This window comes from Thunnus albacares, chromosome 15 (genome assembly GCF_914725855.1).
Source record: "Thunnus albacares chromosome 15, fThuAlb1.1, whole genome shotgun sequence".
Taxonomy (NCBI): domain Eukaryota; kingdom Metazoa; phylum Chordata; class Actinopteri; order Scombriformes; family Scombridae; genus Thunnus; species Thunnus albacares.
Genome location: NC_058120.1, coordinates 29,039,180 through 29,052,887, shown reverse-complemented (window position 1 = coordinate 29,052,887; position 13,708 = coordinate 29,039,180). Strand labels below are relative to the sequence as shown.

The 13,708-nt window shown below is 38.5% G+C and overlaps 1 protein-coding gene across 2 annotated transcripts in view; it reads left to right on the top strand.

The window, feature by feature from the left end:
• Window positions 1-13,708, top strand: part of akap6 (A kinase (PRKA) anchor protein 6) — a 243,609-nt gene that overhangs the window by 43,036 nt on the left and 186,865 nt on the right. For both annotated transcript variants that reach the window (XM_044373900.1, XM_044373901.1), the window contains 2 exons: window positions 1,013-1,341; window positions 2,769-2,940. In XM_044373900.1, coding sequence (XP_044229835.1) covers window positions 1,079-1,341; window positions 2,769-2,940 — 435 coding nt within the window. In that variant the 5' untranslated portion in view covers window positions 1,013-1,078. The remainder of the gene's footprint in view (window positions 1-1,012; window positions 1,342-2,768; window positions 2,941-13,708) is intronic.

Here is a 13,708-nt window from a genome sequence, read left to right as displayed (position 1 = left end):
GAGAAGCAGCCTTAAAAAAACACAACTTGCATAATAAAGACCTGCAACGATTAACTGATTCATCTATCAGTCGATGGAAACAAATTAATCAGCAACTGTCTGAATATTTTTTGACATTTTATTGACCGAAAAATTATTTAAGAAAATAATGAGCAGATTAATAGATAATGAAAATAATAATACATAGTAATAATGAGAATGCTGACTTCTTCTCCAGATAATAAACTTCCCAAATTACCAGAAATGTTAAAGAGGACGTGACCTCAGCTTTCCTCAGTGGTGACTGTAGTCCTGTTTTCAGATTTGTCTTTTGTGTTTTAAGATGATTTCTTGCTTTTTCAAGCTTGTTTCACGTCTGGATGTGTGTTCAGATGTAGGAATGTGGGTGTATGAGTCTTTGTTCTTAGATGTAGGACATTGGGTGAGTGTGTGTGTGTGTGTGTGTGTGTGTGTGTGTGTGTGTATCATCCTTGTATGAAAGCAGCAGCCGCGGTGCTGTCTCCTCCAGCTCATTGATTTACAGATCGTCTTTCCTCCAGACCAGAAAATTGACTTATAATAAACACTCTTGTCTGTAGTTTTATTCTTGTGAGGACGTCGTTGATATGATGTCTCTGTCAATAACCTTAACAATCACAACTGCACTTGTCCTGGGAAATTTCTGCTGGTTAATATTAACACACATTTATGCACTGGACTAATTACAAACTTTCTTATGACCTCAGTATTTCTAACATTGTGTCCTGTGTCTTCTATCTTTTCACAGTAACTGTTTCTGTTCATTTACTCTTGTCTTTCATCATCTTTCTCTCCTTATTTTCTCACCTCTTTTATCTATATAAACTTTTATCTTTCCATCTTCTCTTCCTTCCTGCTATCCTTCCTTCCCAGGTATTTATTCCTTCTTTCCTTCCCTCGTTTGACGCCCCTCCCTTCCCTCATTATTGTTGTTTTCTTTCTCTGTATTTCTGTATTTTGACACATATTTCTCTCTCTCTCTCTTTCTCTCCAGTTTACTCCAATGAAGCTCGTCCACTGAAATTAGGAACCCTGCGCCTCTCTCTCCCTCTCTCACACCATGAGCGTCTTAGCTCTCTCGCCCGTGGCTCCTGAGCCGCTGTCTCCGATGGTCACCTCTGTCACTCCGACCCTGGATCTCGACACCTCCACTTCCCCCACTGCCGCCACCACTGTCACCACCACCACCACCACCACCACCAACCCCTTCACCCTGGACCAGGAGCATCAGTCACAGGATGGGGAGACCTCGCCGGGCCCCGGCCCCAGCCCCGGCAGCCTCACTGAAGGAGGACCTCACCTGGGGAGAGACCCCCGCCACAGGTAACCAATCAGCCACCAGAACAATCTTTATTTTGAGTCTTTAAATTTGTTCTTACGGTCTAAGACAGGGGTTCGTCTTTGAGAATCTTTGCAGGAACCTGCATGTCGAGCGAGCTGATTGGTTGATACTCCTCTCAATTAATCTGCCGATTCATTTCTCAATAAGTCAATTAATCATTCAGTCTATGAAATGGTTAAAAATGGTGAAATCACTGATGTCTTCAGTTTGCTTGTTTTGTATAGTCTCAAATGTTAAGATATTTAATTTACTGTTATATATGAAAAGGAAAAGCAGCAAATCTTCACTTTTGAGAGGCTGGAAACAGGAAAAGTTGAGGATTTTTGCTTGAAAAATTACTGAAACCGATTAATCGATTCTCAAAATTGTTGTAGATTAATTTTCTGACGATCGACTGATCCATTAATCATTGCAGCTCTACTCTTCTATAATTTTTTCCGTAATCTGAATCCTGCCATAAATGATCTTGTAGCAGAAAACAGGAAACTAAATTCCTCTTCAAGCCACTAATATCTTCATCATCCTGTTAATAAATCCAAATTCTTTCAAGTTGGTTTCACGGATGTTGTGGTTTGTTTACAACGTCACCGGGGTGAAATTTATTTCCATTTCCTGATTTCTTGTGCGTTATTTTTAACAATTTGATTTGCTAAACGTGACACTGCCCCCTAGTGGACACGTATGTTACTGCTCTGCAACAGTAGACGTATGCTGTACTGTTTATCTAAATATGTGTACAAGTAGATGATATTGTTAGCTTGGCAGCTACAGTTTATAGTTTTTGTTGTAGTTTTAGCTTGGTTTTTGTTGTTTGGTTTATTTTATTTGATTTATTTTGTTGTTAAGTTTGTTTTTTTCTCTTTTTTTGCAGCCAATGGGTGTAGTAGAGTATCAGTGGTGGATGTGTACAGGCTGCTTTTGTTTGTTGTGTTATTCTGATAAAGTAAAAACCCTGAACAGAGACGCTGACGCATCCCGTCTGAGTTTTTGATTCATGCTGAGTCTATTTTGTGTGACAATTCCTTTCGTGTTATGTGTCCTGTAGCTGCACCAAACTACATGGGGAAAAAACCAAACAACACTTGTGAACGTTCACTTACGTGCACCGTAGAGAAGCTTCATTCCAGTTTAAATCTGAGGGGCTGCAAGATAATTAATAACAGGAAATAAGGGGGAGAAAAGCAGGTTTCTGCCATACACATTATGTTTTTTTCTGAATTTCAGGGTTGTAATTACATGTTAAAGCTTTTAAAAACTATTCAAATTAAACAATCTGGAGAGGAGCATCACTTTTTGGTTGAACTGCATACAACCTGTAACTAGTCTGACTTACTTTATGAAGCGTCAGTGTGTGTACAGTTTGTAGTCTTTACATTTGTCTCATGTGCAGTGTGATGCGCTGTTATAGGTCAAAGAAACCTCCTCCCCTTCACACCGGAGCCGACTGGAAGGTCGTCCTCCACCTGCCGGAGATCGAGACGTGGCTGAGGGTGACCAGCGACAGGGTCACGCAGCTCACACACTCTGTGGGACAAGACAGCGACCACAGACACGTGGACGTCCACCTGGTGCAGCTCAAGGTAAACATGGACTTCTCCAATATGTCTACATTATAATCCATATCTGAGGTCGGTATGAATGAATGTCATGTTTGTTGTCCTTGTAGAGCTGCTTGCTGCCTCACGGTTACTCATCTTATGTATCTTTGGCAGTAGCAGAGAGAAATGTTTCAAGCATCCATGTTCATTTACTTCTGCTTGTTACCCTGGTTTGTGCTGCGTGTAAACTGGTGCATATCTTTCTGACAGTGCTGTGGTGAAGGTAAAAATCCCCAAAGCTATCCCACAATGCATTAGAGACACATCAATGTCTGTTCTTGTCAACTGAAAGAGACAATAGATGAGGTTCCGTCCAAATGTGGAGCAAATTTTAACAGAATTTCCAAAAAAAACTGGCAAAAGTAAAGGTCATTAAATGCGTGTATCCATACACTACCAAATATTAGGAGTTGGTTCATTAAGATAGTCAGTTCGTGGTTCTAATTCTCCATCAGTGCCATTAAACCGTTGCAGAAGAAGAGGACACAACGAGATGATGTCATTAAAGGAGTAGAAGTCAAAGTTCAAACAATGGAAAACACATGTGGAAACCAGGATATAAATATGTCATTTCTATTAGTTTCATGTATTCATTTGAGGAAGGTTACAGTCTCCTCATCATCGCTCCACACAGATCTGATGTTTTCAGGTCTTCAGTGACATTTAGGTCACATGATTCATGTCTGTTTACTTTGTACTTTGTTGCATTTTGCTTTTATTAATATGACAAGTTTTCAATCTCAGTCAAGTGTGAAAATGTTTTTGCAGTTTCTACTGCAGGATTTTTTATGCACAAATTGAAAACGTGATTTAAAAGCAGGTGGATGGAAACACAGCTAATGGTGACACTATACTGGTGTTAGATGTTAGAGACACAAATACACAACTGGCTGCACTGGGTTTATTTACATGGCTTTCTACCAGCACTGAACTGTTACTTGACCACAAGTAAATATCGAATACAAAATACAAGTTCACCAGAAAGCTGATTAGCTAGTGAGCTAACTAGCCTGCTAGCAGCTGCCCAACTCTTCTCTTTTTCTGTGTGTGTGTAGTTTCATGACGTTCATAAACAGGCAGGTTAGTCTCAAGAAGCAGCTACACGTCCTGAGGCTGAAGAACTTTAAAGTTCCACCGACAGCCGCTAGCTGCTCCAACTGACTCCCATTGAAAAAGCCTCAACTTCTCTCTAGAAATACTGAGTCAATCATTGTTTTCAATGAGTCATTATTGTCTCAATCTCTAAATTCAGGCCCTCTAATAAGTGTGCAGGTGGTCGTATTGGAAATTATTGCTCTGTGAATAAGATTTGAAGACGTATAGTAGCTTTGATGTCTGCTGTGCTGCTCTCTGTGACTCTGGCACTCACATTGAGTCAGACTAGTGTCGCAATATTTCACTAAGTTTAATGTTACTTGATTACAACACCTGCCCTGTTAGCACAATTTAGCTAAAGTAGCTAATGTTAGCCAAAGTGTGCAGCACTCCCTGTTCCCAGTAAGCTAACGTTAGCTTGGGTCGGAGGTAGCGTGTGGTGTTTCCAGAGCGTGAAAAGGCAACACTCCTTATCTGGAAGATCCTGGCAGCAACTCTGAGCTTCAAACTGGCTCCAGTGCAAACCGGCGGGTGATGTCACGCCTCGTCCATCTTTATATACAGGCTATGATTAGTCTACATCTCAGCTGTTGATAGAAATCAGGTCAGTGTCAAGACATCTTCAGTCGCATCTCTTTCTGCTTTTGGTGGAACGAACTTAAAAGACTTAAAAGAGAAGAATCTGATTGTTTTCTCCTCCAGCAGCGTCTCTCTGCTTCCTTTATTCATCCAAAGACAGTAAAACATTTGCTATCAAACATAAAAAACATGTATCGATGCTTCTCAGTGGCTGCGTGTTGAACATCAGTCGATTTTAACCGTCTGACCTCAGGCTGTAAATTTCCCATAATGCCTTTCCTCTTCCCACAGCGGTGTCGTTACGTAATGACTGGCTGCCACAGGTCACACTGACTGTTGATTTATTTATGTAACTCAGCAGCCTCCCAAACCTTCTCCTTCATCTCCATAACTTAAAGACCCCGAGTGCATGTTTATATAAGAGGAGACGAAAAGAGTTTGATGATTCAGTTCAGTTCTTCCTCTTCATGTTGAGTCACTTTCAGTCTGTGAAGCATTTAAATCCTTTAAAAGCTGAGCTCTCTCTCTTAATACTCCCAAATTACCACAACAAAACTGTTTGTTGTTGTTGATTCTCCTCCATTAGAACAATTTCTCTAACCGCAGGAGCCTGGATGCAGTTTTTATTTTAACATGAATATTTGTGTCTGATCTTGGGAAATTATATGTTTTAATTTCCATTTGTACATATATTGACCTCTGCTTAAATTGCACATTTGTTTGTTTCATCACTTCACTGAAGCTGCATGATTTTGTTACTGAATTTTAAAACAACATAATTTGGTTATTATGGTTAAAATTCAGGATGTAATTTCATATTCGTGGTCAAATTTAAGCCCATAAAGAACACTTAAATATGAAATATAACTGCTTTAACACATAAGACTTAATCTGAGATTGATATTTTCAGGGTTAAATTATGAATTAATTAGTAATATTTAACCAGTTCTTGTTTAATAGTGATTGCAAACAGACATAATTTTAGCTTTGATATTGCTGCACATGAGTAATATAGTAAAATAAAGCTGTATTATAGTTATAATATGTTGCCCAGTGGCTGAAGTGTTTGTTATTTTAGTGTTTGAATCCATCCAAACCCATTTATCCAAAAAAAAAAATCAGCCTTATATTTGGTATCTTCTGAAACTTTGGGACGTCCACTAGAATAAACATATGTGTGCAGTGCAGCGGTGTGACTCAATTATGTGTTTTTTTTTAATCATTTTTGCACAATAACAGAGATCTACAGCACAAAGGAATAAGATATATCAAAACAAAATACTCGTCGGTAGATCAGTTCACTGTTGGTTTGGATCCAAGCGTGAGGAGTCTGCACATTTGTTGACAATAAAGACAATAAAGAACATTTCCAGCCGTATCCTTTCAACAACAGTAGCTGTTATGCTTTGTTAAACCATCACAGAGGCTGCGGCTTCAGCAGCTGGAGGCCTGTTTGTTCACATTCATTCATTCATAAAGTTACAGTTTGATATTCTGTGAGACGTTCGGATCTTTTATTGATGAGTGTGTATATATAACTACAGTGACTCAGATGTTTTCTGTTCATCAGGCTGCTGCTGCTGCTGCTGCTCACAGAGTTTCTTCGGTATCATCAGTGTGTCGGTATTTTTAGAGGCATAATTCCTCTCCTCGCCTCTCCTTATTTGCCTGACTTTTTTTTTCTCTCCTCTCTGCTGTTTTTAGCTCTCCTCTCTCCTCTCTGCACCACTCCGCTCAGCATGTGTGTTTATGTCTATGTGTGTGTGTGTGTGTGTGTGTGTGTGTGTTCTCTGAATAAAACATGGCAGCAGCAGTAGCAGCAGTAGCAGCAGTGAACCCACTAACAGCTCCAGACATTCAGACCAGGAGTCACACTGATGCTCACCACACTGCTGGGAAAGGGTGTGTATGTGAGAGAGAGAGAGAGAGAGAGAGAGAGAGAGAGAGAGAGAGAGAGAGAGAGAGAGAGAGAGAGAGAGATAGGATGGATGGATGGAGGAGGAAGGTGTCTACTTCCTGTTAGAGATCTGTTGTCTCATGCTGAGTCACTCTCTGCCCTGAACACACTCTTACACATATTTTCTCTTTTAGCTCTTTTTCTGCTGCACAAACTTTTCCAGGAAGCAGAAAGCTTCTTAAAAAATCAGAAACATGAAACATTTCCTGCATTTCAGTCATGAGATCTGAGCCCTAAATTTAGCTTTAGCTCCTGCTTCTGTAAAAAAAATATGAATTATTCACCTTTTCTTTCTGTTCTATTGTACAAAACACTAAATATATATATATATATCTAATATCTGTTAAATATAAATTAATTAAGACCTACTTTTTAATCCTGCTTTGCTTATTTCATTGTATTTTATTGTTTTATTGCTTCCTTTTATTTGATAATTCTTTTATGCAGTTTACATAAAGCACTTTGAGTCTCATCTCAGGTATGAAAGATGCTGCACAAATAAAGTTTATTATCATTATTATTATTTAATTCAAAGCAGTTATGCACTAAAACCATAAAACAGACTTTCTGGAGTTTGCAGTTTTCCATCTCTGCTTGTCTCCTTCATATTTATTTATTTACAACTTGATTCAAAACAACAACATGTGATATAAAGAGCAGCACACAGATATGTTGTTGTTTCATCATAATTGTGTCTCAACACATTAACAGTGCAGTTGTTTTATTTATTAGTGGTCCGAGATGTACCAGTCAAAAATAGTTGTTTACTTCACGTCATATATTATTTAATTTTTTTTCAATGTCAGGAAATCAGTCATTCTTGTGACTAGTTGAAAAATGCATTTATGATTTCATTTGATATTCTCTAAAAGCGACTCTTCGTTTCAAATGTATCTCTGGAGTATCAGACTCACTTTATGAAAACTGTAAGTTAGTAGTTTGCTAGTCGGTGAGCGAGGACAGAGCGGTTCTTTAGGCTCTAAAAGTAAAGTTATTGATCAGTTAACTTGATCCAAAGTTGATTAAACAGCATAAAGTAAATCAGTTTGTTGCTGTGAGCAGCTTTGTCTTTAAACCAGCAGCAGTTCTCCTCAGTGTTCCTGCATCTTGGAGAAGTCGCCGCAGTTCTTCTTCTGTGTCTTCATGTTAATCCCAGACTGACTCCATGATGTTGAGACCAGAGACTGAAGATAGATCTTTATGACTCCGGCTGGATGTTTATGGTGTGATTGATAAGAATCTAAACATCTAAAATGTCTAAAACTTTTGCACAGTGCTGCATGTGATGCTGACTAAAATACCAAAATCAATGTGTATTCATCAATTACTCTACTATGTTTTTATAAAACTCAAAATCTGTAACACTTCCTGTTAACTGGTATCATTCATAAATTACATTACATTATTGTTTTCAGTTGATTTTAGTGGATGTTGATGTGTGTTCATTGATATTCACTGTCAGAACTCACAGACTTAATTTGTCTTTGCGCTGAACTCATGAGGACTCCACTAAAATAATCCTTTTACTGGCCTCAACGTAACTCTGCCTTTAACCCGAAACTCACATCTGAACCCTCAAACATCCCTTTGAAGAAGTGAGGAAGAGATTTTTATCTTCGGTCCTCACAAAGAACACAAACTGTCTGCATCTGCATCTGTTTGTTTGCAGATTACGCAGCTTCGAGGGCTTTATGATGTGTGTGTGTGTGTGAGTGCATGTAGTGTGTGTGTGTGTGTGTGTGTGTGTGTGAGTGCATGTAGTGTGTGTGTGTGTGTGTGTGTGTGTGTGTGTGTGTGTGTGTGTGTGTGTGTGTGAGTGCATGTAGTGTGTGTGTGTGTGTGTGTGTGTGTGTGTGTGTGTGTGTGGTCATGGGATGTGCTGGATCACTGCCTGGTTCTGGGAAGTGACAAGGTCAGATTTATAGTGACGACAGTATGTGTGTGTGTGTGTGTGTGAGAGAGAGAGACGGAGTTACAACCACAGCTTTGTAGTGTGAGTGACTGATGTCATTCTGTGTGTGTGTGTGTGTGTGTGTGTGTGTGTGTGTGTGTGTGTGTGTGTGTGTGTGTTTAATCCGTTTATCAGCTGCAGATGCTCCAGTTCTTTGATTCTTCATCAGAGCAAGAACCTTTTTTACTGAATTTCACCCTCCCAAAAAAAACCTAGATATCTCAGTACATCATGCGGTGGCGCCCTCTGGTGGCGAGACGACGTCATAACATTGTACAACAAGTACATACAGGTCATACACAGAAACACATAGTGATGATAAAGATTATTAGTGCTGCACATTGTATCTTCATAATACAAAATTTCAGCCAGATTTTTACAAAAATGTATTTTTTCTTCTCAGTTTCAACCAGTTTTTAATATTTAAATTAAACGAGTTCATTCTGTAACTTAAACTTTCCAAACTGTGATTGTTGTGAATGTTTTCCAATAAGTATAAACTGTAAAAACTGCACTAAGTTTTCATTTCTGATATAAAACAGGATCCTCAGATATTCAAATGACATGAAATATTATCAATCATCTGGACTTCGTCAGCGTTGTCATGACAATAATCAAATCTTCCGTCCTTCATCTTTTGAGATTCGTCAGCTCGTCAGACAAAGAGACACAAGAGACACAAGAGAGGAGGAAGGGAACAGACACAAAAGCTCGGTGGATATTTGCGGAGGCGCTTCTGTCTGTCCGGTCAGAGCTGAAACAAATGTGACGCCTTCTGTTATTGTTTCACGCCGTGTATGTTCTGACACCTCCGTCACGTCTGAGCCGCGGCCTGCAGACACGTCAGTCAACAACAGTCAGAATCAGAATCAGTCAGTGTGTGTGTGAGTCAAGTTAAAGTGTAAAACAGGACACATACAATGTCATTTCAGAAAAGTATGTGAAGAGTATCTCAGATTTGAGAAGCGAAACACACAAAACTCTACAAGAAGGAGGATCAAATATTTCATACGTTAATACTCTTCTGATGAACCGTTTCCTTTCTGGTTGAGGATGTAACTTTTGTAATAGAGTCTGTAGACTTTATGTACACTATATATAGCACCTTAAAATGGGTTGTTTGCTTTATGAAATATGCAATAGCATAAAAGAAAGTGAACAACGGCACTTTTTTTGAAAGCAGAAATTTAAGTGAAGAAAATGAAAATAACACGTGAAATGTCACATGATGAACTTGTCCTGAGCATTTGTTTGTCATTGTCATATAATATATATTTTTTTATTATCATATTTTATATCTTTTGTAATATTTGTTCATGTGAGGAAAATGTATTATATCAGGATAAACCTCTTGAGATGTACCATCTGGTTTTCAAGGGTCCCAAAATACTGTCAAGAGCAGAAAAGAAGGTATTGATTCTCTGGCTGACGGCTCCATCTAGTGGTGATTAAACTGTATTACAACTGAGGTGCGTTTTCACTAGTTGGCAGCAGAGACACTGAACTCACGTCTGAGTTTAAGGCTTTAAGTGTACAAATTATTAATGAGAAACCCTCGTAAACATCAGTCAGCACATTAACTTGATTAAAACCAATAACTCTGATGTGTCAATTTGGCATTTTTTGTTTATAGTTTTCCAATTTTTTCATGTGTTCTTCTCGACTACAGCACAGACCGGTGTCTACTTATAAAAATACACCTAACAACACCTCTAAAGCTTTAATTTAAGCACTTTATCTCACATATTTAATACAGAAATGTAAAAATTGTTGAATTATGTACTGGATCTATTTCTTTGCCAGCAACAGTATATCCATATATCCATCCGCATCCTCTCCAGTTATCATACTGGTTGCCAGATATGTACAGACACAGTGGTACCAAACCTGGCAACCTCACTGCGACAACAAGACTTCAGGAAGTTAAGTGCAATCAGTGCACCCGGTTGGTTTTTTTTTATTTTTTATTATTACCTGGTCCTGTGAGAAACTATATCTCATTCTGCCATATATATATGTGTGTTTATTCTTATAGATATAAAACCACATTTTAAATTTTCTCTTTATGGTTCAAACAAATGAGACACAACGTGTTAATCAGTGAGTTTTAGAGGCTGTTGGTTGGTGCATTTTTGAACTTTTTAAAGATTAATATTGATGTTCTCATCTCACTGTTGGATAGAAAGCAAATAAGCAACTATTCTTTTAATTTATTTGATGAAATGAGACTAACTAAATACATTCATTCAAGTACTTAAGTGCAGTTTTGAGGTATTTGTACTTTACTTGAGTATTTCCATGTGATGCTACTTTCTACATTTCAGAGGGAAATATTGTACTTTCTACTCCACTACATTTATTTGACAGCTTTAGTTACTTTTCAGATGCAGATTTGACACAATGGATAATATAACAAGCTTTTAAAATACAACACATTGTTAAAGATGAAACCAGTGGTTTCCAACCTTTTTGGCTTTTGACGTCTTACAAAAAGCAGTGTGTAGTCGGGGTCACATTTCACATGTCTATGAGTTGTTAACAGCTCCACCAAATAGTGATTTTTCCCTCTAAACTTCTCACATGCTTTCATTTCAATAAATGTTCAAATGATCCAATATTTCAGCAAAAATCAAAGATTAGAGAAAAAGTCCAAAAACTGAAAACAGATTTGTGTATCAGAACTTTGTTTTTTCTTCTTTCCTCTCCCATTAATCATCTCACCACCCCTCAGATTTATCTGCTGACCCTTTGGAGGGGCCCGACCCCTAGGTTGGGAACCACTGGACTAAACTAGCTAACTGTATATAAAGTAGTGTAAACTAGCTCCACCTCCAGCAGCTACAACAGTAACATGCTGCTCTAACACTGATGCTTCACTATTAATAATCTAATGATGTCATATATAATAATATATCAGTCAGAGGGACCAAACCACTACTTTTACTGCAATACTTTAACTACATCAAGCTCATAATACTTATGTACTTTTACTGCAATACTTTAACGACATCAAGCTCATAATACTGATGTACTTTTACTGCAATACTTTAACTACATTAAACTCATAATACTTATGTACTTTTACTGCAATACTTTAACTACATCAAGCTCATAATACTTATGTACTTTTACTGCAATACTTTAACTACATCAAGCTCATAATACTTATGTACTTTTACTGCAATACTTTAACTACATCAAGCTCATAATACTTATGTACTTTTACTGCAATACTTTAACTACATCAAGCTCATAATACTTATGTACTTTTACTGCAATACTTTAACTACATCAAGCTCATAATACTTATGTACTTTTACTGCAATACTTTAACTACATCAAGCTCATAATACTTATGTACTTTAACTGTAGTAGGATTTTTCATGTATGTAATAGAGTATTTTTACATTGCTGTGTTGGTATTTTAGTGAAGTATCTGAGTACTTCTTGTACCTTGTAAATGATTTGATCTGAAGTTATTTCGTATCATCTTCAGCCAATCTTGTTAACGATCTTGTTTAGATAACGAGCTCCTTCAGGTCCGTCAGACCTGGATTCACCCCGTCGGGCCTCGTAGCTGCACACTGAGCGTCTGATTGGACATTACCTCGACACAGAGCGTCCAGGTCGTGGCAGGTTTCGAGCTTTATTTGACTTAATTGCGGGCGTGGCAGTCGGCGGGCGTCGGGCTCGGCGACACGGAGAGAGAGAGAGAAATGGAAGCGGACAGATCGCCAGGCTGCTGTTTAAAATTGGATTCACGCCTCCGGTGTTCTCTCTCTCTCTTTCTTTCTTCATCCTGTCCTCGCTGCTCTTTTCTCACTTTGTTTCTTTTTTTTTTTATATCCTCTCCTTCTTTTCTTCTCTCTCTGTGTCTCTCTCTTCCTCTCTCTGTCATATTTATAATGCGTTTGCCTGCAGGGCATTCTTCTATAACCTGACCTTGCCACAGAGCGACTGTAGGACATGATTATAGTGATGCAACCACTGTTTCTCCCTATGTGTGTGTGTGTGTGTGTGTGTGTGTGTGTGCGTGCTGGTATGCCAGGCTCTCAGCCATTCTTAGCATCCGGCTGCAGGCGGTGTGTAACAGCTGCATGGAGAATGTCCTGGGCTGCTCTGAGAGGGAGAGGCTGCTGGTGTGAAGGCAGAGTACATTTACATTATAACACACACACACACACACACACACACACACACACACACACACACACACATACACACACATACAAGTACGGGAGTAATTTTAGTGATTCAGTCACCCTGAGCACAAAAAAACAGAGAGATTTTCTAAGCAAATATTTTAAAGCATTAAAAAAACAAAGAGGTCTTTGTTATTAACTCAGTTTATTTGCAGCATTTTCTGCTCCATATATCATCTCATTATAGTAAGTATGTAGAATATATATAACAAATACAATAAGTAGCATACAGAACAAATGCAGCAGCAAAACACAGCTGAGACAAAACCCCCTTAAAGCAGCTATAGTGGATATTTTTTATAATAACAGTGTCTGGTCTGACAGTGTGGCTCGTAGTGATGAACCTACAGAGAATCATCAGTGACTCTGCAGCTCCTCTCGGCTTTACGGAGCTTTATAGTGAGTTTCAGCTCATTGTTTATCTGTCCGGCTGCAACTTTACTGTTCTGGTTCACTCTCAGCGTCTCATAGCGTCGTTTTCAGAGAGAAGAAGCTGTAAAAAGCCGCTGTACACTACCTGCTCAGCACCAAACAGACACAGTTAGCTGTAGACTAGCTGGTGAACATAGTGGAGCATTTAGCAGCTAAAGAGCCAGATATTTCCCTCAGGAGCTGGTAGAGAGCAGAAACAGAAGCTAAAAGAGAGTGAATATTGGACTCACATTCACCAGGTGGACAGAAACACGACTCCACATGAATGATAAAGTTGCTCCGTAACTGCTGGATGTGGAAATAAGCAACTGTTTGTTCAACATATCGACTTAAAAGCTGACGATATGTTAATGTGAACTAGCGGACAAAACATCAGTTAATGCAGGTTTAAGTAACAAAAACAGAACAAACAAGAAACATATGTAGATAAAATACCTAAAACAAAACATAAAAATGATCAATCTTCATTTTTTTCCCCTATTTAATCTCTGTTATTGTTGCTCAGAGCTCGTTGCTGCGGCTTCACCTGTCAAT